Consider the following 23,793-nt stretch of genomic DNA (forward strand, 5'->3'; position numbering starts at 1 on the left):
CTTGCTTTATACTTACAACATACCGCACAATAAACTTTAAAGTCTTTGACAAGAGGCGCGTTTCTCTCACCGGCCGCGCCGCGGCAGCCGCCGGCCCTGAGGCGAGGGGCTGGGCGGGAAATGCCGGCGGAAGGCGCCGCCCGGCCGCGGCGTCATGTGAACGGGCGGCAAGATGGCTGCCTTCCCGTGGTGAGGCGGAGCGGGGCGGGCAGTAGGCTCTGGGGGCCTGCGGGTCCCCGCGGCCGTGTGGGGCAGCCGTCATCCTCAGCGCCCCTCACGGCCGCGGGGCTGAGATGGGGCGCGCTCGGAGAACGCCTGAGTGTGCCGGTGGGGGAAGCCTCGCCCTCCGGGAGCGAAAGTGCTCGCCGCCCCCAGCGCTGCTTCCTATGGGGCCTGAGGGGACTGGAAATCCGCGGGTGGCGGGGGGGAGCGGGGCGGTGGGTGCCGCGGCTGGGCTGCCGTGGGGCCGCAGCCTGCGGTGCTCTTGGCGGCCGTGCGGAGAGCTGCGGAGGCGCAGCTCAGGTTTACAGCGCGTTACCCTGGGTGCCGGGGCGGTGACGCGGGGCTCCCACACGGCAGCGGCCCTCGGGGTCCGTGAGGGAGGCGGCTGAGGGAGCGGGCGGCCCCGGGGCGGGTCTTGCCCTAAGCGAGGTGTTGGGGTGGTTCGATCACCTCATGCCCCATGCTCGGAGGAAGGAGCCGCTGAGGGAGCGGAGCCGCGCCCGGGCGGTGTCACTGTGGGCTCGCAGCAACTAGCCGCCGGTGCCAGATGAAGGTTTCGTACCGTGAACCCGAGTTTACTTCACAGGTTGCTGGCTCAGTTTAGCTTCTGTTAGTAATCTTTCACGGGCCCTTCAGAAGTAGACACGGTGCTTATGGGCTGCAAACGAAAGGCAGCTGCTTGCGATGTGCAGTATTTCTGCAGGAACACTCGGTGCACAGCTGAGGAAGCTGCACTGAGACATGGAATAGCTTAGCCTGGTGTTTATTGTGGAAATAAAGGATAAAATAGGCACTCTTTCTCTGCCAGAGTAAAGGAAAATATGTTCATAGTTAATTTTTCTTCAAAATTCTTTAAAATGAGCTGATTTTCTCTTTGTGGAAGACTTGCTGTCCTGAGGCGGCTGTTCTTTTAACACATCAGATATATCCAGTTCTAGGTTTTGATGTGGCTGATGGGTTATAGTCCTGAGAAAACTAGAAATGAAACCTCGTGTGAGGTTCATCAAGAAAAGTGATATGCAGCAATTAGAGCAAATTAGGGCATTAGGATGCCAGAAAGTTTCCTCCATATATACATTGCCATGCTGAAAATCATCTGTCTCACTCTTTCATGTCACTAATGTGTGAGCAAACGTTCATGTTTAATAAAAAGTGGAAATAATTGGTGAGTTTAAAATGAAGTTAGTAAAACCTCAGTTGGTTTCATAAAAACACCAGGGTTATGCTTTTTAAAATGAACACGCTGGTGCATGAAATACTTTAAAACTTGAACTCATGTAGCTAAGAAGATTTGGGGGTGTAGGACAGCTCCAACACATTGGTTGGCTGCTCTTGGTACTTTGAGCTCAGTAATTTTGGTGGGATCTGTGTGTGTGGTCAGTGACCTTGCAGAAACAGGAAGGAATAAATGTGGTTGCAACTGCTGAATTTCTAGGAGTATCAAAAGATGATGAAAACTGGGGCCTGCAGCCACGAAGCAGAGCAGTGGGGCTGCCAGGAGGTTGATTTTTGTGGTACAGCACGGAGGTAGCAGGCTAACAAGTAGGTCTGGTAACACTGGTGCAGAAGTGGCCATGGGGTTCATGTTTAATAATCAAATAACGATAGGTACATTCACTTGCGGGATGCACTTTGTTCTATTATCAATAGTGTTGTAGAGAGATTCTTTTCCATTTTACCTGCCATGCTTGTTTGTGCTCCCTGTAAGCTTTTCAAAGCCTGTGCTTTAGGATGTTAGCAGTCTGGCAAGTGTCGGAGGTAGAGAGAGGTGGCAATTGCAGTGATGCTCGTGTGTGTGTGTAAAAAGGTTGAAAGCCACTGTTAAAACAGCACCTGCAGGCAGGGGTGTATCTTGCAGTATACACTGGGGATGAAACCCTGGCTTGGCCCAAGCCTTATTTTAAGTTTACTTAAAATAAGTTTACTCTCAGAAGTCGGCTGTGTTGCTGTGGCCAAGAAAGAAATTCTTCATCTCCTTTCCCTGGAGAATAAAAGCGGAACATCATTTCAGTGCTAGCTTGAACTTGTCCGCTGTATTTGCTATGTTACAAGCTGTCTTACCACTTGAATAGCCACACTGTAAATGTACTTTTGAGAGACTTATTTGCATGGTGAACAGTTGTTCTTCATTCCCACGTGTGTATTAGATATGTATACTTGCCTGGTGATGCCTCACATTCTAATTAGAATAGGATTGATTTTGGCCTGGGAGTGGTATGCTGAGTGTGAGCTGTCAGTGACGACTTTTATTTACTGCTAGATAGGAAATATATGTAAAGGAGAGTCTTGGAAAGTTGAGTGGCTGAAAGTAAAATTTTTTCAGTTTTAGTTTTATGTATCTTAGTAGAGAGAGAAATGTTGGTCTTTACATTGACTTATTTTTCAACATGCTTTTCTGTTTGTAAATATGCCTGCATCTGTGTAGATGTAGGATATGTTCCTCTGTTCATTAAGTTGTGTGATTATATGCATATATACTTTACTCTTTTTAAGGCATGCGAGATCAAGAAACTATGTTTCGGAATCTGAAATGTGCAAACTGGAATCCATACCCTTGGATTTTGGTGATTACCATCCGCTAAAGCCCATTACAGTGAGTTTCTTCTTGTGCTTTCAGAAAATTGAATGTGACTTAAAACTGATAGTGTTCCTCTTTTTACTTCTGTTCCTTTAAAATTAAAATGCATTGAAGCTGGTGGTACTAGTGAAGTTGCTTTCTATGTTAGTGACTTATTATTTTAGAGGCATCAAGGTTTATTCTGTTTGTCCATTACAGAAATTTGCTGGTGCTTTTATGGGTCAAAACAGCCTCCTTCTGACAAATATAGCATTCCAACTTGTGGGTTTTCTTGGTTGCATTAAATGCTGAATAATGGATAAGTTTAAAATCAAATTGTTGCATTACAAATAACCTGCATAATTGCCTGATGTAAGATTTGGTTTTGGGTTAACTTCCAGTCAGCTGTGTGCTTTAAAACATTTATCATTTCTTTAATGTATGAGAGGCTTTTAAAACTATGGATGTACAAAAAAAAATCTAGCTTCATAGAGATGATAGTTATATGGTAATGAATGATAAATGGACAGCACCTTCTACTCAGGAAGGTCAGTAGGGAGATAAGGTGGAGGTCTTCAGAATGGATTTGGTGTTCCAGACTTGAGTATTATACAATAAAGTAAAGATGAGACTAGCAGAGGAAATCAAATAGCAAGAAGGAAGTTGGAGGAGAGGGACAAACCCAATAAAATAGAGGAGGGGTGCTAGAAAGAAATTTAGGGTGGTTATTCTTATAGTTCTTTAGACCTAGAATTGGAAGGGAAAAAAAAAAAAAGTAGTGGAAGTGCTATCAAAGAGTGCCTCCAGATTCAGGGGAAAGGAGATGCTTCAGTTTAAATGCTGATGCTCATTCTAGGGTTGGTTTTGGTTGTTCTTGCTTTCATTGCAACAGTGCAATTTATGTAGCACATATTTTGATGATTTATTAAAGCAAAAATGGGGAAGAGAAAGCCTTTTTATTTAATAGTTCTGAACTTCTCTTTTAGGTTACTGAATCCAAGACCAAGAAAATGAACCGGAAAGGAAGCACTTCTTCTACATCCTCTTCCTCTTCCAGTTCTATGCTGGATCCACTGAGCAGTGTACTGGATGGTACCGATCCCTTGTCATTGTTTGCAGCAGCTGCAGATCCTGTGACTACTGCTGCGACCATGGTAACACTGGAGGCAGTTATCTCCACTAAAAAAAATAACCCCTCCCCAAAAACAAAACCACAAAGCCAACCCTGGATAAAAGATATTTGTGTCACCAATTAGGAGGTTAATGCAAATAGGAAATATACTTTATTAATAGAATAACATATTCATTTTTCTTTACCTTTTTATGTGGCTGATGTTGACATGTTTACTTAAATATGGATTTTTTTTTTTTTAATATTGTAACTTTTGGAAGGATCAGTTATCACTTGAAATATGAAGTTGACCTTTATCAGCCTTCTTTTTTTTCCCAGATTTGTATTTAACATTTGCACTCATACTCCTCTCATAGGATAGCACACGAAAGAAACGGGATAAAGATGACAGCTCAGCAGTAGGAAGTGACTTTGAACCATGGTCAAGCAAACGTGGTGACATCCTTGCTAGATACACAACAACAGAGAAGCTTTCTATTGTAAGTGGCAGCTTCTCCAGTTTTATTTATTCATACTAGACCTTTAATGGATTTTGGTTGTTGCTGTTTTGTAATTATTTAATGACTAAATACTGTCCCTCTAAATTTCAGTTTTAACGTTGCAGAAAGTTGTACCACAACTCTCACTTATAATAATTGTTCTGCAGCCAAGTCCAAAGGTCTGTTGATACCTAGAAACCATCACTTCGTCTTTTTGTATAACAATACAAATCACTTCTGGTCTTATATCTGCTTCTAAACCGTTAGAGGCTTCATTAGCAGTGTAAATCCCCTGTGTATTCTTGGAGTGCTAGTGAGTACATGTTTTATAAAGTCTGCTTTTTCTGTTTCTTTACAGAATCTGTACATGGGATCTGAAAAAGGTAAGCAGTTTCTCTCACAGCAACAAATTTTGCATGAGGAAGGGTACAGTGACAGGGTTGCAGTCAAGTATAGTTGAAAAGTGTTTTCCTGTCCTCCCCCATTCCAGCATGTGGTTGAATCTATGTTTTTTGTGAATGCAATTTCTGCTGGATTTTTACTTAGAATAGTTATTGAAAATAGACCACCCAGCCACCTTGTCTTGTATTCCTGTAGGCTAATGAATTTGTGATTATGTGTTGTGGAAGGAAATGGAATTCATTGCCTTCCACTATAGCTTAAAACTTTCATTTAAAGTTTTGAAGATCATCTTTATCAACTCTTCTGCTTGCTGGAAGGGAAAGCAAACAAGTCCCTTGGGAACTTCTTCAGTTATTCTCTTTAAATGAAAGTGGAATGGTTTCAGCTGTATGCTGAGTGTTCAAAAAAGAACCAAATGTTAAATATTTTATCATGTTTTCTAGGAAAGCAAATCTGGCCTTAGTAGTTATAGCTGATTGCATAATAAATCAGAATTTTTATATATGATTAAACATGCAGCTCTTCAGCTTCTGCAAAAATATGAAATACTTTTTTGGAATGAGAATGGTCAAACACTGAAACAGGATGCCCGGGAGAGCATGACATCTCTGTCCTTAGATTTTGTTAAGCTGATTGAATGTCACCCTTTGCAACCTGTTAAAACTTCAAAATCAGACCTGCTTTGAGGAGGAGAGTTGGGAGAGAGACCTACAGAGACCTCTGTAGGGCTTTTCTAGTCTAAATTATCCTATGGTTCTACCCAGTGGTTCTTTCCTTACCAGCAAATCTTGCAAGAAAATCTGTTTATATTCAGTTTTGCTTACTTGCCATACTCTGTTCAAAGTGAATGAGCTGTAGGTATGTTTAAATGTGTGTCCTCAGGAATAGTCACCAAATGAATCAAACCACTTGTCTTCTGTCAAGGAAGCTGACTAGTTGTTTGAGTCTGTCAAGCTTCTTCAGGTTTGTTTCCCTTTAGACGTCCAAGTAAAGAAACTCAAGCATACAATTCTTTACAGGAAAAGCTACTACTACTGGCTCAGCAGTTTCTGAAAAAGTGAGGACAAGGTTAGAAGAACTGGATGATCTGGAAGAGGTGAGATAGTTTTCTAATCCAACTACATCACCATTTAAAAAGTAAAGTAAATTTGTGAAATAAAAATTTTTCATGAAACCTTTTAAAAAGGTCCTGATTCTGCATGTGCTTATGCAGTATTTAGATAAATATCTACTTTTCATGGGACTTCTGTAGTAACTTCAATCCTTACTGCTGCAGAATTCAGGCAGAGTCATATTTTTGTATCACTAGAAATTGTGATTTGAAAATTAGCCTGATGTACCAGTGCTGCTTTACCTTGGTTCTGTGTACACTCTGTAGCTGCTATCAAACTTTGTGGAGCCTGAAGTTTTAACATCTAATAGTTTCATTTGCTGTTGTTGCAGCAGCTGCATGCTGTTTACCTGAGATTAAAGTTACATTTATGTGCTTGATAGAAATACTGAGTATTCAAGTTATTTCTCAAACTGCAGTATTTTACTGTACAAAGATGAGATGTTCCATAACTCACTTTCCTAAAACCTAAATCTGTGGGGTACGTTTAGAGGTGTTTTGGGTACTGTTGCTTTGAAACCACTGCCTCTTGACTAACCTCAGGTTGCCTGAGCTATCACAGTTCTAATACTTGCATATCACCAAGGACTGGGTTATTTTAGTAGAAAAATAAAGTACACTTATCATAAGGATATACGTAACCTTTTGTGAAACTAATTGCATTTGCATTTTATCTCTTCATCTGTGATTGTTTTACTGATGGTTGGGTTGTTTCTAGATTCTGAGGTATTATGAAATCTGTTCTGTAATACAGCTTAATAAACTCATCAAAACTAGTCCTGAAGCTAGTTTTTTGTGTCACTCTTATTTCTACTGAAGACTGTTCCAGAAACACCTTCTGATTTTTCTAAATGCATTTTTAGTCACTTTGTTCCTGTGTCAGTTTGGTTCTAAAGCTTAAACAATTATTTCTGCTTCCAGGTTTAACTAGTTTATTTTTGCTATGTAATCTTTTTATAAGGTCTGTAAGGTCTTTGGGAAGACAGGTTACAAGAGTGCTCTGGTACTGAGCATGAAATTAAGATAGTTTCCCTCTCTTGCTAATTAGGCTTATTTTTAATTGCCAGGGCTCACAGAAAGAGCTGTTGAATTTGACTCAGCAGGATTACATGAACCGAATTGAAGAACTGAACCAGTCTTTAAAGGATGCTTGGTCATCTGATCAGAAAGTAAAAGCTCTGAAAATAGTCATCCAGGTCAGTTTTACATTTTCATTCTGTATGGAACTGGTGTATTTGGTGGTGGTGTGGTTTGTGCCATTTCTTTCTTGAGGAAAGAAGGTGTTCTAATACTTTTCTATTGCTTTCTTCTGTTCTTCACTGAAACCAGTTTCTTTGAGTTTTATGGCTTCTGACAACAGTTGGATTTTCAACTTTGTTGTTATGTATTGATTTTGACTAGGGTATGGGAATGGAATTCTCATAAAGAGAGTGGCCGAATGACAGATGTGGAAAATTTACCTGGTTAGGGATAACTAGAATCAATAACATGTAGTGATATCAACTCTTTCTAGGGCATGTAATTTCCTCTCCTCTCCTCTTCCCCTTCTAGCCCCTTGCTCCCCACCCCAAGTAATAACAGAATGGCTTTTTGAATGTCAGTGTTTTCCCCATCCAGAGTTACTAAGGCAACTGAATAATCTGATTTAGGACCCTAGCAAGCTACAGAAAACAACTCCAGGTTGTTAAAGTCTGTGTATGGTTGTTTTTTCTTTTTTAAACTTGCCCACAGTCTTCCTCTTGCTCATTTGGGGTGATGGGCTCTGAGGGGGGCAGGGGGAAATAGGACAATTAAATGCTCTTTTTGTTTGGTTTGGCCTTTGAAAAAAGCCAGAGGCAGAGTGCGTCAGAGGGCAGATGAGATAATGACATCCTTAAAAGCTGTAAAACTGATGTAATGCTCACAGGCATCAAGTGGGGTTATATAAAGTGAGGATTTTTTTTATTTTGTCATGCTGGATACTCTTTTGAAAACTGTTTACAGTAATTTCAGCTTAAATTGTGGTAAAGATAATAAAGGAAATGAACCATAAAGTAAGTGAGATCAAAAAATTGTATGCGACCCAGGGTGACTAATGTTCTATTGTAATACTATGAAAACCACTAATACTGTAATACTAAAAAATCCATATATAACATTATGAAGAGTGAATATTTTAGTGAAAGAGAATAGAATATGCAAAGTCTTCGGATGAAAAGGGACATGGATGTACTGTATTTACAGTGCATTAAGAAGTGTATATGTATACAGTGTCTGACATGCAGTGATAATCTATGCATTAATATGTTCTATGTTCATTAATATGATATGCAATCATATGGTTTTTTTTGCAAATGGTTTCACAAATGATTTTGAAATAATGTAGTTTCTAAGATGGGATTCAGTGCTTCCTTCTAGGAAAGTAGCATCAAAATGCCGCATGTTCATATCTTAAGTGTTGTGTGTATTGTTCACTTTGCACTTGAACTTCATGCTGTAGATGCTCATCATTAATTGAAAGGCTGGGTAAGAATGAAATAGGTATTTGGGTAATTAACATGAATAAAAGAAGTCAGAAAGAATAATAATTCTAGACTTATAAAGCAGGATAGGGGGGAAACATGACTGAACTTCCCTTGTTGTGATTCTGCCTAGTAAATAATGTAATTTTAAGAATGTTATGTCCTCTAAAAGAACTAAGCAGTTTTCTTGACATCAGGCTGTGATTATATGCATAGTCTATGATTAGCATCACCTACTGGTTAGTGTGTAACAGGAGGGGTAAGTTTGGCCTTTGATTGTTATTTTCTGAAATGTGTGCTAGGCTAGAAAAAGCAATTTTGATTTGAATGCCAGAATTATCTTGATATAAGAACTAATGAAATTACACAGATCTTTCATTTGGACATTGGAGATGAAGCTGTCATTCTATATGCAGGAGTTTTACAGAGCTTGAAGTGCAGAAAGATTTCTGGTTATTAAGGCAGGGTGTGAATTGTTGCTGAGGGAATAGAGAGCTTTAGCTGGAACTCAAGGTGGGGAAAACAGAGTTTGTGACCTTTGGAAGAAGGGGCAGGCAAATCAGGAGGACTACAAGGATGTCGTGAGGTTATGCAGGGAGAAAATTAGAAGGGGCAAAGCCCGACTAGAGCTTAATCTGGCTATTGCTGTAAAGGACAGTAAAAATGTTTCTATAAATACATCAGCAACAAAAGGAGGGCTAAGGAGAATCTCAATTCTATATTGGATGCAGGGAAACATAGTGGCAGTGGTTGAGGAGGCGGCTGAAGCACTTAAAGCCTTCTTTGCCCCAGTCTTTAATGGTAAGACCTGTTGTTCTCTGGGTACCAGGGGACAGGGAGCAGAATGAAGCACTTAGCATCCAAGGGGAAATGGTCGGAAACCTGCTACACTATTTAGACACACACAAGTCTATGGGGCCGGATGGGATCCACTCAAGGGGACAGAGGGAGCTGGTGGAAGTGCTCACTGAGGCCCTGTCAATTGTTCATCAGCAGTCCTGGCTCACCAGCTGACTGGAGGTTAGCAGACGTGACTCTCAGCTGCAAGAAGGGCTGGAAGGAGGATCCTGGGAACTACGGGCCTGACCTTGGTGCTGGGGAAGGTTACGGAGCAGATCATCTTGAGTGCCACCACATGGCATGTACAGGACAACCACATGATCAGACCCAGGCAGCATGGATTTATGCTGCAGGGTCCTGCTTGACATAACCTCTTCTCCTTCTAGGACAAGATGACCCACTTAGTGGATGAGGGGAAGGGCTGTGGATGTTGTCTACTAAGATTTTAGTAAAGCCTTTGACACTGTTTCCCACCACATTCTTCTGGAGAAACTGGCTGCTCATGGCTTGGATGGGTGTACTGTGCTGGGCAAAAAGCTATCTGGATGGCCAGCCTCAAAGAGTGGTGTTAATGGAGTTTAATCCATTTGGTTGCCAGTCACAAGTGGTGTTCCCTGGGGCTCAGAACTGTTCTGTTTAATACCTTTATCAGTGATCTGGATGAGGGGGTCGAGTGCACACTCAGGAATTTTGCGGGTGACACCAAGTTGGGTGGGAGTGTTGATCTGCTTGAGGGTAGGAAGGCTCTACAAAGGGATCTGGACAGGCTGCATTGTTGGGCTGAGGCTGGTTGTATGAGGCTGCATCTCAAATACTGCATTCAGTTTTAGGCCTCTCACGACAAGACCAACCTTGAGGTGCTGGAGGGCACCGAAGCTGGTGAAAGGTCTGGAGAACAAGTCTTATGAGGAGCAACTGAGGGAACTGGGGTTGTTTAGCCTGGAGAAAAGGAGGATCAGCGGAGACCTGATCGCTCTCTGCAACTACCTGAAAGGAGGTTGTAGTGAGGTGGGGATTGGCCTCTTCTCCCAGGTGACAAGCGATCGGACAAGAGGAAATGCTCCTAAGTTGCACTAGGGGAGGTTTATATTGGATATTAGGAAAAACTTCATCACTGAAAGAGTTGTCAAGTATTAGAACAGGCTGCCCAGGGAGGTGGTGGGGTCACCATCCCTGGAGGTGCAGCTGTGACACTCAGGGACTTGGTTTAGTGGTGGACTTAGCAGTGCTGGGTTAACAGTTGGACTAGATGATCTTTAAGGTTTTTTTCACAACCTAAATGATTGTATGATTCCTCAAGTGCCTTTTTACCATATACTTTACTTGTCAAGAAGGAATAAGCTACTTAGAGTAAGCTGAAGTAAGTTGATTATGTGAGCTCTAAGAAAAGTGGTAATTAAGCGTTCATGGTACATGTAGGTCCCAAACAGCTACTGAATTACCTTTCTTTGAAGATGACTGACTTACCGTGCAGTAGGGGATATTCTGCTTTCGTTGTAAGATGTGAATGCTTTTGCCTGTCTTTCTGGTGCACTCACTTTTATGTTCCTCCCTGATGAATAAAGCAAAAAGGCTAAGTGTGCCCCTCATTTAAGCATGTTCAAAGGTCATTATGTTCTTGTTTAACCTAAGCAGTCTTGTGAGGTATCTGATTGCTTCCTGGATATTTGGAATGCAATGAAAACTTGGATCTTCATTCACTGAGATCAAAGAACTGTTTTCTGACGAAGGAGAGAGAAGGGACATAGATCACAGAGAATACTGCACTTATCAGTTTTAAAGAGAGATCAGAGAAGACTCGTGGTCAAAGGCTGCATTTAGCTCAAGTACGGAGGAGGTGGATTTCTCTCTCCAATCAATCATTTGCCTGTTTTCTTCAGGTGGAAGTTGATTTTTTTGTGAATAAACTTCTGCCAAAGTTTTTGACTCCAGTTTAGTCTGCGGTTTGTGCACATCTGGGAAAGCAAAGTATCGTTTCATTACATATCTTTAAAATGTCTTCATTCCTCAGTGTGTATTTTGAATTCATATCATGGATGGACATGTTCCTATCTGTACTTAACATACAGCAATACTAGAACTAAGCGGGCTAATATGTTTTCAAATGTGACTTTGTACCAGCCACCATTATAGTCCAAATGCCACGATGTTGTTGGGGGCCTGTGGGTGGTGATTGATCACAGGTTCCTCCCTGGAGCTGACTGTGGATCAGCTGGCCTGTTTCTAGGATGTTTGCACACAAACGTGTTGAAAAGCTCATTAGCTCAGCTTTTAAAATTGTTTCTTAATTTAGTCCGTACAAAATTTTGTGTTTGGCATGGTGCTTAGGGAGATGCTGAGTAACTGAAAAAAAAACCAGCCCAACTTAAGAAGTTGTTTTACAAAAGAAGTGCCTTTTTATGCTGCTTCTGGAAGAGGATTTGTATTGTCTGAACAAATGCACAGATCTGTATGGTCAGCTGAAAGTCTGCATGGTAGATTACCTTGTGTAAAGGCAAACCAGATTTGTGCCTTGCTCTTCTGGAAATGAAGAATAACCTGAAAAATACAAAGAATACCATGATGTTAGGGGTTCTGCTTTTTGCTGGATAGTTTGTGTTGGTTCTTTCCATCTGTAGATATTCATCTGTTCTGGCCTGTCTGGAGTAAAAACACAAACTCGCATTGTCCTCTAAAAGTATTTCTGTTCTGGTGTTTTTTCTTCTCCGTCTAGTGTTCGAAGCTTCTTTCAGACACGACAGTAATCCAGTTCTATCCAAGTAAATTTGTTTTAATTACAGATATCCTCGATACTTTTGGTAAGTATCTCTTGTGTCAGACTTACTGCACGATTGTTAAAAAAGTGAAATTATTTCTTGTCATGTTACAAACCATCGAAGATATCTGAAAATGGCTGAAATGACTCTGGTTTATGGAATATTTCCAACATAAACATTTGGACACTAGTGGTGTAAACTTGGTATGTAATTGTTCAAAAACCACGAGCAAAGTCTTTAGAATAAAAATACTTCAGTTTATAGTTCTACGCTTTATGTCTTAGTGAATATTTGGAAGAAAAATGATCTCTGCATTTTGAAATTTAAAACACACTGTCGTTATTATAAAAACATTTTGGTTTTGGCAGCCTATTGACTTAGTATTTCATTCTATTTATATTTGAAGACTAGAAGCCAGGAAGTTTTCCTTAGCTCAATAGGGACTATGAAGTGATCAGAATATCTGAAAAAAAAAAACTGATTTTTTTTTTTTTATCTATTTTAATAATTTTTAAATGATCCTTTAAGTGAAATTGTCATCCACTTCATGTGATTGTCTTGGTTTTCTGCCGTGTTATGGGAAAGATTTACAATGGCATTCCAAGTTGAAGGGTATTTCGGTGTTTAGCAGGATATGCTATGACAAAGATCCAGTTGTTTTTTCAGGCTTTGCTTCCTCTTTGTGCTCTTTCGTACTTACCAAAAGTTGCTGAAGATAACATAATACCCACGCTCGGCAAAGGCAGGACACCAGCTGTCCTTTCCTGGCCGGGAAGAAATCTGACCTGTGCTACCTCTGCTCTTACGGGAGCCAAATCATTTCATTTTATTTCTTGTAGCGTGCAAACTGCTGAATTCAGACTTAACGCTGCAGCCTCACTAGAGGGCAGCACAATGTTAGTGTTCTGGGAAGCTTTTTTCCAGCTAATTTCAATGTATGTTGGAGAGGGAACCTTTGTATCAACATTTTGTGTTTTCCAGTTAGTTAGTTTGTTATGAATGATGTTTTTTTATTTTTAAAACCAGGGAAACTGGTGTATGAAAGGATCCTGTCAATGTGCATGGACAGCCGTGTCTCTTTGCCAGGTAACTTGATGTTTGCTTCTACTGTGCTCCTGGAAAAAATCATGTCTGAACTAACCTCTGAAAGGTTAAGCAGGACCCATGTACTGTATCTCCTGTGGGAAAAGGTCTGTTTTGAATCTAGTAATTTTTAGTTTTTAACAGAGTAAAATCCACTACTTATAGCTTCTACCATGCACCATTCATAACCTTCTTCATGCAAGCTTACATTGTAACTGTGAAGAGTATACTTTAGGTGTAATAAAATGTGCTTGTGGCTTTGATGTTACTAAACATAAACTGGGTCTTCCCGGGACTCAAAATTGGAAAGAGTGATGTGTAAGTAGAGGGACAATTAAACATGAGTGGCTGAATTAGATGAAGGAAGGCCTTTTTCTTTTTTTCTTAGCATATGCTCTTTTCTGAAAGAACTGCATTTTAGTATCTTAAAGCTAATGGTACAAATTTAACAAAGCTGAGAATCTCAGATTTTGGTAAATAGATGTTTTTGTTGCTACATTGGAAACTTGATAATTTTGCTTTAATTAGGGCAGGTTTTTGGAAGAAGCACCAGGCTGTCATTGAGTTGGTGAACAGTTTTCTAGGATAGCGTAATCTGTCTAATTTGGGCCCTTTCTGTTTTTTCAGTTGAAGTTCCAACGCAATGTAAAAGTCTAATTTGACATTTACGGTACAAATGTGTATGGAAGAACCTCTTTAGGAAGGTCCTATATCCAAAGATATATTGCATGGAAAGACAAGCATTTTCTTGCCATTTGGAGCGTATTAAGTGCGTGTCCTTGAAACATTCTTACTCTGTTGTTGGCAATTCAACAGTACCATTAGGTTGTAGTTAAATCTGCAAGATTTGAGCCAGAAGCTTGAAATCAACAAATACATAAATTTGAAATAAACATACAGAAAATATTTATGATAAATTTGGTTGTTGCAGATCTGACAAACTGTTCTGACAGATGTTAATGAAGGCAGACAGTTCCCCTAGCATGTCACGATTACTGGGCACAGCTACCTCCATTCTGGAGAGCTGAGCACATGCTGCAGCTACAGAGCTGCCAGAGGCATTGCTGGTGGGGACTTCCCAAGCAACTGTAGAAGTGGGAGGGAGAAGGAAAATCTGTGCTGTGCTGGCTGTGCACAGCAGTGTGAACCCCCGGGGATTTCAGGCCCAACCTCCACGCTCATCCCTTGGGAGCCATGTGAAACAAAGTTGGACAAGAACTCTTGTGGCCCTAGATGAGAAAGATCATCTTCCTGTACTCAGACAGCATCTAGTGTGTGGCTACTCTGGTCTTGGAAATTAGCAACTGTTGTGTGGCTGGAGCTTCTCCCTTTCTGGGGGCAGGGTTGGGAGAGCACTGGTATTTTAGAACTGTTTCCCAAACAGTTTATAAACAGACATTCACAGCAGAAGCTGCTTGTGTAGCTTCATCATTGACAGAAGAGGGACCCATCCTTCCCAACCATCTTGCCTGAAACCTGGGTTGATCCCAAGAAGTCTATTTTTGCCTTCTGCTCCAGGCAATCTAGAGAAAGAGGAGGCAATTGCTGTGCAACTGCGTGCCCCCCTGACCAGAGCACTGCCCCCCAACCCATCTGTTCCACCCCAGGGTGGCAGCTTTTTCCTGCTAGCAGCTGACACGAATACTCCCAGAGCTCATGAGGAGAAAACTCTGCTGCAGTGTTACATGTTTAGGGTACAAAAAGAAGCGTGCTGTCAGTTTAATATTTCCTAATTCTTGCAATATAGTTTTAAATAACATTCTTTAAAAATATATTAGCCTTTTAAAGTAAAGAATTTGAGTGCTTAAATCTCTTTTATATGTATGCGTTTAGTATAGATATATATAGTTGTATTTGTCACAGATTCCTTGTATTTTTTCTTACAATTTCTCCTTTTGAGGGGGAGCAGAGGTTAGATTCCTAAGTAGCAAATCTGAGATTAGCTTCTAGTGCTCAACTTCAGCGTCTGACATGTTAATGCAAGCTGGAAGCTCTACTTACCTATTCTTGCTGTCTGTGTACTCAGCTCTTACTGCTGCAGGGGAGAGCTGAGGAGCAAACATGTTGGCTAGTTTATTATGGTGTGCCTGATTTCTTGGTGAAAGGAAAGACAATACAGTTTTAAACCTAGACTGAAAAGTAACTTGTTTTCAGAAAGAATGTAACTATTTCTGGGCTCTTGGTTTTTTTCCCCCCAGATAATTTTTCTCCAGAGAGTGTGAATGACACAGCCAAAGAAACTTGCTTAAACTGGTTTTTCAAGATTGCTTCCATCAGAGAACTCATTCCCAGATTGTATCCTTGTCAAATTAGACTCTTGGAGTCTGCTTGCAGGTTTTTCATAGACGTTCCCTAAAATGAACATGCCTGTTTCAATGAAATCCACAACATTTGATGTTTATACTGTTTTGTTTAGACTTTGTTTTGTTTCAGGCTGTATGTTTTGAATTTAAATTTGAGTCATGTTTCCTAGTAGACTCAATGCTGAATTATTGGTAGTGTGGCAGGCAAAGAAGAGATGATGCGTGAAAACTTTTGAAACAATAAAAATCTAGATAAATCATAAAAATCAACAGAGTGTAGTGAGATTAATTACGGACAGCCTTCAAATAGTTGATTCAATATGTGTTTGGTATGTAAGTTTGTTTTTGTGTTTTTAAATGGCATGCATCTTTGTTTTGTTCCTTAACTTGGCTTCATTTTAGTTACGTGGAAGCAGCAATACTGAAGTGCAATAAGTTCCTGTCAAAAATGTAAGAGTAAATGTTAAGTATGGGAAAGAAGAGAATGGGCAGGCTTAGAAACTAGTCTCAGGAGTTAAGCTTGCAAGTTCTGTGGTGAATGGTGGATAGGGTCTCAATAGGTCTGAGAGGAAGCAGTCCTGAGGGGCTTTGGAATACTAAGTGAGAATGCTATGGAAAAATTCAAGGTGAACTGTGATGCAATATGAAATGCAGTAGTGCTTTGTGGTTTTGAAATATAGGTATAATTGTGACATCAGGAGTTTGCAAATTAAAAACCAGTGGCTTCAGATGGTGGAGAGGGAAGCAAGATTGCTGAGATGAGGACTGGGGGAAAAAGACGGGATAGAAAGGAAACTGAAAGGAAAATACTGATGTGTCTTATTGCTAAAGGCAGAGTTGGAGAAACAATTTAGGAGCAGTGAACTGCTGTCTATTGAAAATCTTGGTATAAGCTTCCTGTGTTGCCAAACAGTGTCAGTTGCTGAGCTGAGAATATTCCTTCACCTATAATCCTCCTTTTTCAGTTACATTTTGAAATGAGTGTTGTAAGCCAAATTGCTACTATAGTGACAACTCTATTATCCCTAAAAAGCTGTTCTTTTACTGGAATTGATGGGCCTCATCTGCAGGCACTGGTACAGGTCTGTCAAAAAGGACCTGTGGGAAAATGAGACATACAAGGAGTTCTGCTTTAAGTGGCTGCTTTCTTCTCACTGAATTACAGCCCATCTATAGCTCTCCTGTTCCTCCGAAACAGAGGAAGTTTTTCAGTTGTGCTTGTCTTTAGGAGCCACGCATCCAACCTGGCTATCTGCACTACTCCTAATGGCAAACACTGCTACTTGGATATAGGATATGTGTTACCATACACATAAAATTTTACTTCTGAAATAAATTTTTGTGCTAATATGCTGCTGCTTTGGTAGGTGTGTCTATAACTCAGGCTCAGTTGTCAATCTACAAGGCAGCTACTGACGTTATCTCTCAGTGATGTCATTCTGTTATCGACTGTTAAATATCATTTTCATTTCTGCAAAATCTTAACAGGGGGATTTCGGAATGTCTCCCACGGTTAACATCTATGATTAGAGGAATTGGAGATCCACTGGTTGCAGTCTATGCAAGAGCATACCTTTGCAGGGTAGGCTATCATTTACACTTCAGATTTGTCTCAAAGATTTGCAGTTGACTCCTGCAGTTACCTTAACAGCTCAGCCAAGATAAACTTACTCGAGGAGAGACCCTAAAGTGATTCAAGAAGTCATCAATACTGGAAAAATAATTGTGAAATACATTTTCGAAGTAGTGGCAAAGAACTCAACTATAATTGGAAAATGGTAGGGCTGCTGATTAGCAATACTTGATATACTATTCAGGGGTGTCCATGTGAATTCCTGCATCTGCAAGTAATGGCTAACCTCTGGTTTACTCTGATAGGTGAGCTGCTTAGTCTGTTTGAATCTTGAAATACAATAATGCATTTTTGTTGTAGCCTCATCATTCCTGCTACATAGTGCAAGGTTTCTGAAGGCTTCTTAGGAAACAGTTTGTATGCACAGTCCACCTTTTACTGCTTCTGATACACCTAAAAAGATGCATAATGATAGAGTAGTTAGGCCTAAAAATCTAGTAATATTAATTAGTAATTACAATTAAGAGAGTGCTCAGCATGATCTGTTTGTCCACAAAGATGATCATATAAAATAAATAATGAGAATTTTCTTGGAATAAAATACTAGCTACTAAAATCCTGACTTTTCTTTAAAATGAGAGAACTTAGTGGACTGGGAGGCATTTAATCTTCTGTATGCCAGCTGCTGACACTGTATTAATACTTTCACAATGAAGATAATGAAACCAGAATTTTTTTAAAATATAAATTCTGGAATAGGAAACCTGTAGTATCAATATAAATGATGTCTAAAACCACAGTGTAGTAAAATGTGCAAATATACTCTAGTATGAAACCAAAGAGCCAGATTTTACACAGCAATGTAGCCACATGGTTTGACATGAAACGATATATAAAGAACTGTGAGAGATGTCTGGCTTGGGCCTGTGCAAGGTACCTCTGCTCTGTGCTGAAGTCAGCTACAACTGCATATGCTCAGGGATCCCAGAAACTCAGACCCCTGGGTTTGTTTGAAGAGGGCAACCTTAAGCTGTTGAGATGGATTTGTTTGTTTATTAAGCCTTTTCTGTTACTAATGTGTCAGTAACTTCTCATTCATTATTACATCTTTTCTTTAGTAATATGCCACATTTTTTTTTTTTGGTATTTTTCATCTGTGTTACTGAAAACAGTTCTGCAAGGAGTAGTTTCCCTTGCAATTCCAGCTTTACTACAGAGGCCTTGTGTTTCTGCACAAGCTTGTTATTTATCAATATTATATCTGTCTGTGTATTTGCCTTTGGGATCTTTGCTTCATTCTGTCGATGGAATAAATACACATGATTTTAAGCAACTTCTGAACTTTGTCTTTTTAAATGTTCTTCATCATAGGCTTTCTGCATACAATCAATATAGGCTGTTGCAGTGCAGGCACTGGTGTAGACATTGATTTCCTCACTGTTTACAGGCACTTGGAGCTGATGTTAGGAGAATCACGTATAACACAGCTGTAACTACTTCAGGGTAGTTGTTAGTGGTCATGACTAACATAGTAAGCAAGGAAATAATCAGTCAAAACCATGATTCAATACTGTGTGTTGATTTGGTGTGTGTGACTAGGTGTAATCCTCTGGAAAATGTTTTTGTCTTACAGTTGAAGGAGAGTCATAGCTGATAGATGCAGATAAAATCTTTCTTTTAATAACAGGTTGGAATGGAAGTGGCACCACAACTCAAAGAGAGCCTTAACGAAAATTTCTTTGACTTTCTTCTAACATTTAAACAAGTAAGCAAATAAGGTGTTGGTGTTCTTTATTTGCAAAATCACATAAATACACTCCTTAACCAAACTACCACATACTTTTTAAAAATCTTTAAAGTTCTTAAATCTAGATTTGGGGACATTCAGATAAGTTGAAACTGCTCTACTCAGCATGTTTCCATACTTTAATAGTAATTCTTATGAGCTCGATATTTTTTCCCCAGCAAACAAGGAATGCTTCAGAAAATCTGTGCATCTTTATGATCTTGTCTGTTGTCATTTCTATTAATACACAAACTTTGTCCAGTTTATTGCATCTCCTATTTAAATGCCTTTTCTTAGCAACGTGTTTTTGTCTTTATTTCAACAGATTCATGGCGACACAGTTCAGAATCAGCTGGTAGTACAATGTGTGGAGATTCCTTTGTATTTGACTCTATATTCTCCTGCTATAGACTGGATTTTACAGTGTATTGCATATCGTGCTCCTGAGGTAAGGAAGCGTGGTAATGCTTGATACTGAAAGAGGTGTTGGGATTAAGAGTTCATTTTGCCTGTTATAAAAACCCCTCAATCAGTATTTACATGGGTATGAAAGTAATTATATAGAGCCTAGGTACAACTGTCTGTTTCTCTTTCCTGTACAGGAAGAATGTTCATGTCCACAAAGCTCAAGTTAGACCACTTCAAATTCATAGGCAGTATTCCTATTTGTTTCTTGCTGTCCTTTAGCTAGTTTAATCTTTATTTCCTTAATTCATTAGTTTCTTCTGTCATACAGATATAAAAATGATTTGAGTAAACTGTAGCTTTCTAATTGCTGAACATAGTCGACAGGCAGTCTGTTTTGCATTCTGTGGCAGAGAGTTGGTAATCTTCACCTCTCCTGCCAGAGATAATGGACCTGGCTGGCAAATAGTAATTACTTTGAGAAACGGCATGCCTGAAGGATTGCAAATTTCACTTCCATAAAATGGTGGATTTGATTAAAATGCCACCGTAGTTACTCCAGTAGGTGTGTTTTATGTTGCACTACACCATTGTTTTCTTGTATTATAAATGCAGGATAAGACAGGATTATTGGAATGTATTGGGTAGGTAATTAAAACAGCTTTTAGTAGACTTTACTACAGTAATTAAAGCTGAATTTATTTGCAGTCTCTACTCACTAATTTTAATAAGTAATTCTTTCAGGTTCTGCTTACTGAGATGATGGAGAGATGCAAAAATTTGGGGAACAAGTAAGTATGGTACAATGCAGAAGACATGAGTCTATAATGAGTACCCGTGAGTCTCTGTAATAAAATTCTCTCTCTCCCTTTTGAAAACACTTTTTGGATGCATAGTATAGCTTTTGTTCTCCCAGTATCTTACTAAATCATGATTATGAACATCTGTTTTCCAGAGAGGAATTCTAAAATATGGTCGATTACTTGTAGAGCAAAAGTTAATTAATTTAACTTGGTTGCTGCATTCTGGTTCCTCAGCCAAAGTTTCGGACACGTAATATGTTCTCCATCAGCCATGTTTGATTCCTGGTTGTGCTTCATTTTTCTGTTTTCCTCCCCTTCCTTCCCCCTAGCCTGCACTGGTTACAGTCAGCCCATACATGCGTTTTGCAAGGGAAGTTGTAAAGCAGCTGACACCTTTGGAAGATGGTAATATTTAGATGAGTGCTTTTTTCAACATTAAAATCCCAAATGTCTCCTAGAAGTCTGTGTGCAGAATAATCGCCCTCAGTGACTAGTTCAGGAAGATGGTCTGAAAGTTTTGGATGTAATGTGAGCTGTGTGTATGGAATTTAACCTGCTGGTGAGCTGATCTCAGTTCATTTTGTTGGGTAGGTAGGCTGAGTTCTGTGAAAGTTTTCAGATATCTGTTTTTTTCCTGGTGTGCTTTGCACAGTCCAGTCCTGCAGTGGCTGAGGAACTAAAATGTCTTAATCATTTAGATGAGGAATGCCAGCATTAGCATTCTGTGACTGAGCTAAGGGGTGCGGGGAAAGACTGATTTTAATATGCAATGTGAAGATGCTCTTGTAGCAGAGTGTATAATATGGGTAGAATAATCCACGTACTCTGCTGTGTTAATTATTTTGTATAGGTATCAATTTGCTTTGTGGAACTTATTTATAAATCACCTTTTAGCGTTTCCTGTAAAGATGGGCGAGGGGCCTTTTCTTTGTGCCTTTTTGCCCTTTGAGGGAAGGACAAAATGTTGAGTATGATGAGTCGAGGTTTTTTGGAGAAATGTTTTTGGGACATATCTTTTATTATTATTATTATTATTATTATTATTATTATTATTATTATTTTTAGGAAGTTGACTAATCCTGTGTAGATGATCTATAAAGCGTGACAGTTTTCTTTTAAAGTGGAGTTCTGTGGTTTTATGTCTTCTCATGACTGTCAAAATATTACAAAGCAAGAGGCATCAATGTATAAATCTTTAAATAATCTCAGTGTGTTCTGTGGACTACATTGCAACCATCTAAGTGAAAAGTGAGAGCCTGCTTCCCTGTATGGTAAAGCATATACCTACTGTACTTGAAGTTCTTGTCTAATGATAAAATGCAAATCCCACTCAAATTGCAGTGGGACCTCTAAAGCTCAGTCAGAGAGCACAGAGGATGCTGGGCTATTCTAAGCGCTCCATAGATTTCCCTCAAGGTAAACTGCCCTGTATTCACACTGTCTGTTTCAGTCTAGTGAAGGACACACTATTTTATGAGGCAGCTTCTGTGCTAACTCATGGCTGAGTTTGCCCAAGATAAACTTACTCGAGGAACTGCCTTTTGAATGGTACTAGATTTTGTTTCTTATGTTTGCATAATAGATTCAATATACTGGGTTTTACAGTAACATGTTGAGTTCTCTGTTCTATCAGTAACTTTGGCTTGATAGTAGTACAGGTATGGGTCTGAGTGATTAATCAAAAATGTCTAAATATGTCACTGCCAGTTATCATATGATAATGACGGTTTGGGTTTATTTTAATCCTAACAATGCAGCTGCTAGAAATCTCACTTTTTAAATGTATATATATTTTAATTCAGTGAGAAAAACTTCAATAGAGATTTGCCCTCCCAAAGTATACTTCTGAACTGTATGTAAAAAGAGAGAGTAAGTTTCCAAATTTGTTAGCTACTCCTGGTTTACTTGATCTTTCTAGTAAATTTCTGGTAAAATGATGGCTTCAGATAAACCTTATCCTTTCAGATAAGGAAGGCTGGGCTACCTTTCCTTATCTGATGGCTTGTTGTTTTCTTGTTTTGCTGAGGGTTTTTTCTTCCTTATTGCCTTCTTTAAAATTTACCATTGGTTCTGGACAGGTTTTAGTTCAAGAAGTTCAGATTAATGTAAATGAAGGGACAACCAAAGTTTAATTGATGTTGAGCTGTATTGATTTGTGTTTTGTTCATTGTAGTGCTTTGCTGTTGAATTCAATAATGTCAGCATTCAGAGCAGAGTTTATTGCTGCAAGATCTATGGACTTCATTGGCATGATTAAAGAGTGTGATGAATCTGGATTCCCAAAGGTAAGATTTTGCATGTAATTTCTAACAATTCCTATTTGTTGTCTGACAGAGTTCTTTATACAGTTAGTTGCCTGCCTAACTTGCACAGCATTTAAATTAAAGGTGGTTTAATCAGAAACTCCTTCTGCACAGTGTACCTGCTAGAGCACTGTTGGACAGACATGCATCTTCTGCTGTTAATTTAAAATTACTCATTAACTTTCAGCATCTCCTCTTTCGCTCCTTGGGATTAAACTTGGCATTGGCTGATCCTCCTGAAAGTGATCGTCTTCAAATATTAAATGAAGCCTGGAAGGTTATAACAAAGCTGAAGAACCCACAGGTGAGTTATTGTCTGTTCTGTTTCATTACTCATTCTGTGTTTAGGGTAAAATTGTTCAGTAAGCATATGCTTAGCATGACATGGTTTATCTTTTCTAGATACAGATAGTTGCCAAAAAATATGATGCTTGATAATAGCTGTATATGATCCCTGCTTTTCTGAGCTCTGTTAGAACAACTTAATTCGGTTTAATATCAGTCTACATAAGCAACTTTTGAGGTCTGTCATTAGTGCTAGATCTTTAGGTCTGCATGAATCGTACCTCAGAAGTTAATTCTTTTAAGTGCAATTTTTGTAAGTATAGTTCTCATAAGCTCTTGTGAATATTGGTGATTGTAAGCCACATGTATTTCCAGGATTATATCAACTGTGCTGAAGTGTGGGTGGAGTACACATGCAGGCATTTTACGGTACGTGCAACTTATTTTGTTTCCTTTGAAAGTTTTCTGATACAGACTAAGAAGCTGTATTAGCAGTTTGGTATTAGAAATGGAAAAGCAATGGCTACCCAATATAAGGGTGTAGAACTTCAGTAGTGAAGGAAAAGATGTATTTCCTTTCACAAAAGATGAACAGGGACAAAAGATGTAGTTTTGAAGGAGTCTTCACCACTCCCCACCACTGCCTGTTTCTTACCCTTTTATTTTAATGGCAGATGGACCAGTTTAAGTAATGATTTACTGCAGCTATGGCTAAAGTTCCTGGCTTAACTAGAGCTCTGTAGAAAGCTGATGCTTGGGCAAATGGAAATCCAACTAGTTTTCAGTGACTTGATTCATGTGCTGATTTCATTACTGTATTTCGTAACCTCATTTTTCACTACACAGAAGCGGGAGGTCAATACAGTTTTGGCTGATGTTATCAAACACATGACCCCTGATCGAGCATTTGAAGATGCTTACCCCCAGGTAAAGAATTTATTTTGTCCAATCTGTAAAAATCTGATGTGCATTTTTTTAGATGAATTTAATTCTTAAATGTTACTGATGCCTATTACCACAAAGTAACTATTTTTAAACCCTGGCTATAATTTGGGAAGCCTTTTGGAACAATAGAATGCTGTGATTTGTTCCTTCATTTTTTTCTGCACATCAATCTTTCACAAAAATGCTAAACCAGAATGATATGTCTATTTAGAAGTAGCAATAGTTAACTCCTACACCAACAGTGGTGTTCTGCTGAAGAAAATGAGCAATCATGGCAGGCTGTTTAAACAGAGGTAAACCATGAAAT

General features: G+C 39.4%; 1 protein-coding gene across 3 annotated transcripts in view; it reads left to right on the top strand.

The window, feature by feature from the left end:
* Positions 1 to 47: 47 nt before the first annotated feature.
* The window catches only part of VPS35L (VPS35 endosomal protein sorting factor like), a 55,204-nt gene continuing 31,458 nt past the window's right edge, over positions 48 to 23,793 (top strand). For 2 of the 3 annotated variants that reach the window (XM_030482630.1, XM_030482631.1), the window contains exons 1-19: positions 48 to 189; positions 2,716 to 2,815; positions 3,766 to 3,933; positions 4,268 to 4,390; positions 4,749 to 4,773; positions 5,812 to 5,888; positions 6,971 to 7,099; positions 11,958 to 12,042; positions 13,027 to 13,086; positions 15,282 to 15,378; positions 15,789 to 15,836; positions 16,875 to 16,968; positions 18,647 to 18,724; positions 19,071 to 19,193; positions 19,895 to 19,941; positions 22,127 to 22,238; positions 22,444 to 22,560; positions 22,917 to 22,970; positions 23,388 to 23,468. In XM_030482630.1, coding sequence (XP_030338490.1) covers positions 173 to 189; positions 2,716 to 2,815; positions 3,766 to 3,933; positions 4,268 to 4,390; positions 4,749 to 4,773; positions 5,812 to 5,888; positions 6,971 to 7,099; positions 11,958 to 12,042; positions 13,027 to 13,086; positions 15,282 to 15,378; positions 15,789 to 15,836; positions 16,875 to 16,968; positions 18,647 to 18,724; positions 19,071 to 19,193; positions 19,895 to 19,941; positions 22,127 to 22,238; positions 22,444 to 22,560; positions 22,917 to 22,970; positions 23,388 to 23,468 — 1,635 coding nt within the window. In that variant the 5' untranslated portion in view covers positions 48 to 172. Of the gene's footprint in view, positions 190 to 2,715; positions 2,816 to 3,765; positions 3,934 to 4,267; positions 4,391 to 4,748; positions 4,774 to 5,811; positions 5,889 to 6,970; positions 7,100 to 11,957; positions 12,043 to 13,026; positions 13,087 to 15,281; positions 15,379 to 15,788; positions 15,837 to 16,874; positions 16,969 to 18,646; positions 18,725 to 19,070; positions 19,194 to 19,894; positions 19,942 to 22,126; positions 22,239 to 22,443; positions 22,561 to 22,916; positions 22,971 to 23,387; positions 23,469 to 23,793 lie in introns of those variants that run through there. The other variant, XM_030482632.1, reaches the window with a different exon arrangement.

This window comes from Strigops habroptila, chromosome 4 (genome assembly GCF_004027225.2).
Source record: "Strigops habroptila isolate Jane chromosome 4, bStrHab1.2.pri, whole genome shotgun sequence".
In the NCBI taxonomy this organism is placed as follows: domain Eukaryota; kingdom Metazoa; phylum Chordata; class Aves; order Psittaciformes; family Psittacidae; genus Strigops; species Strigops habroptila.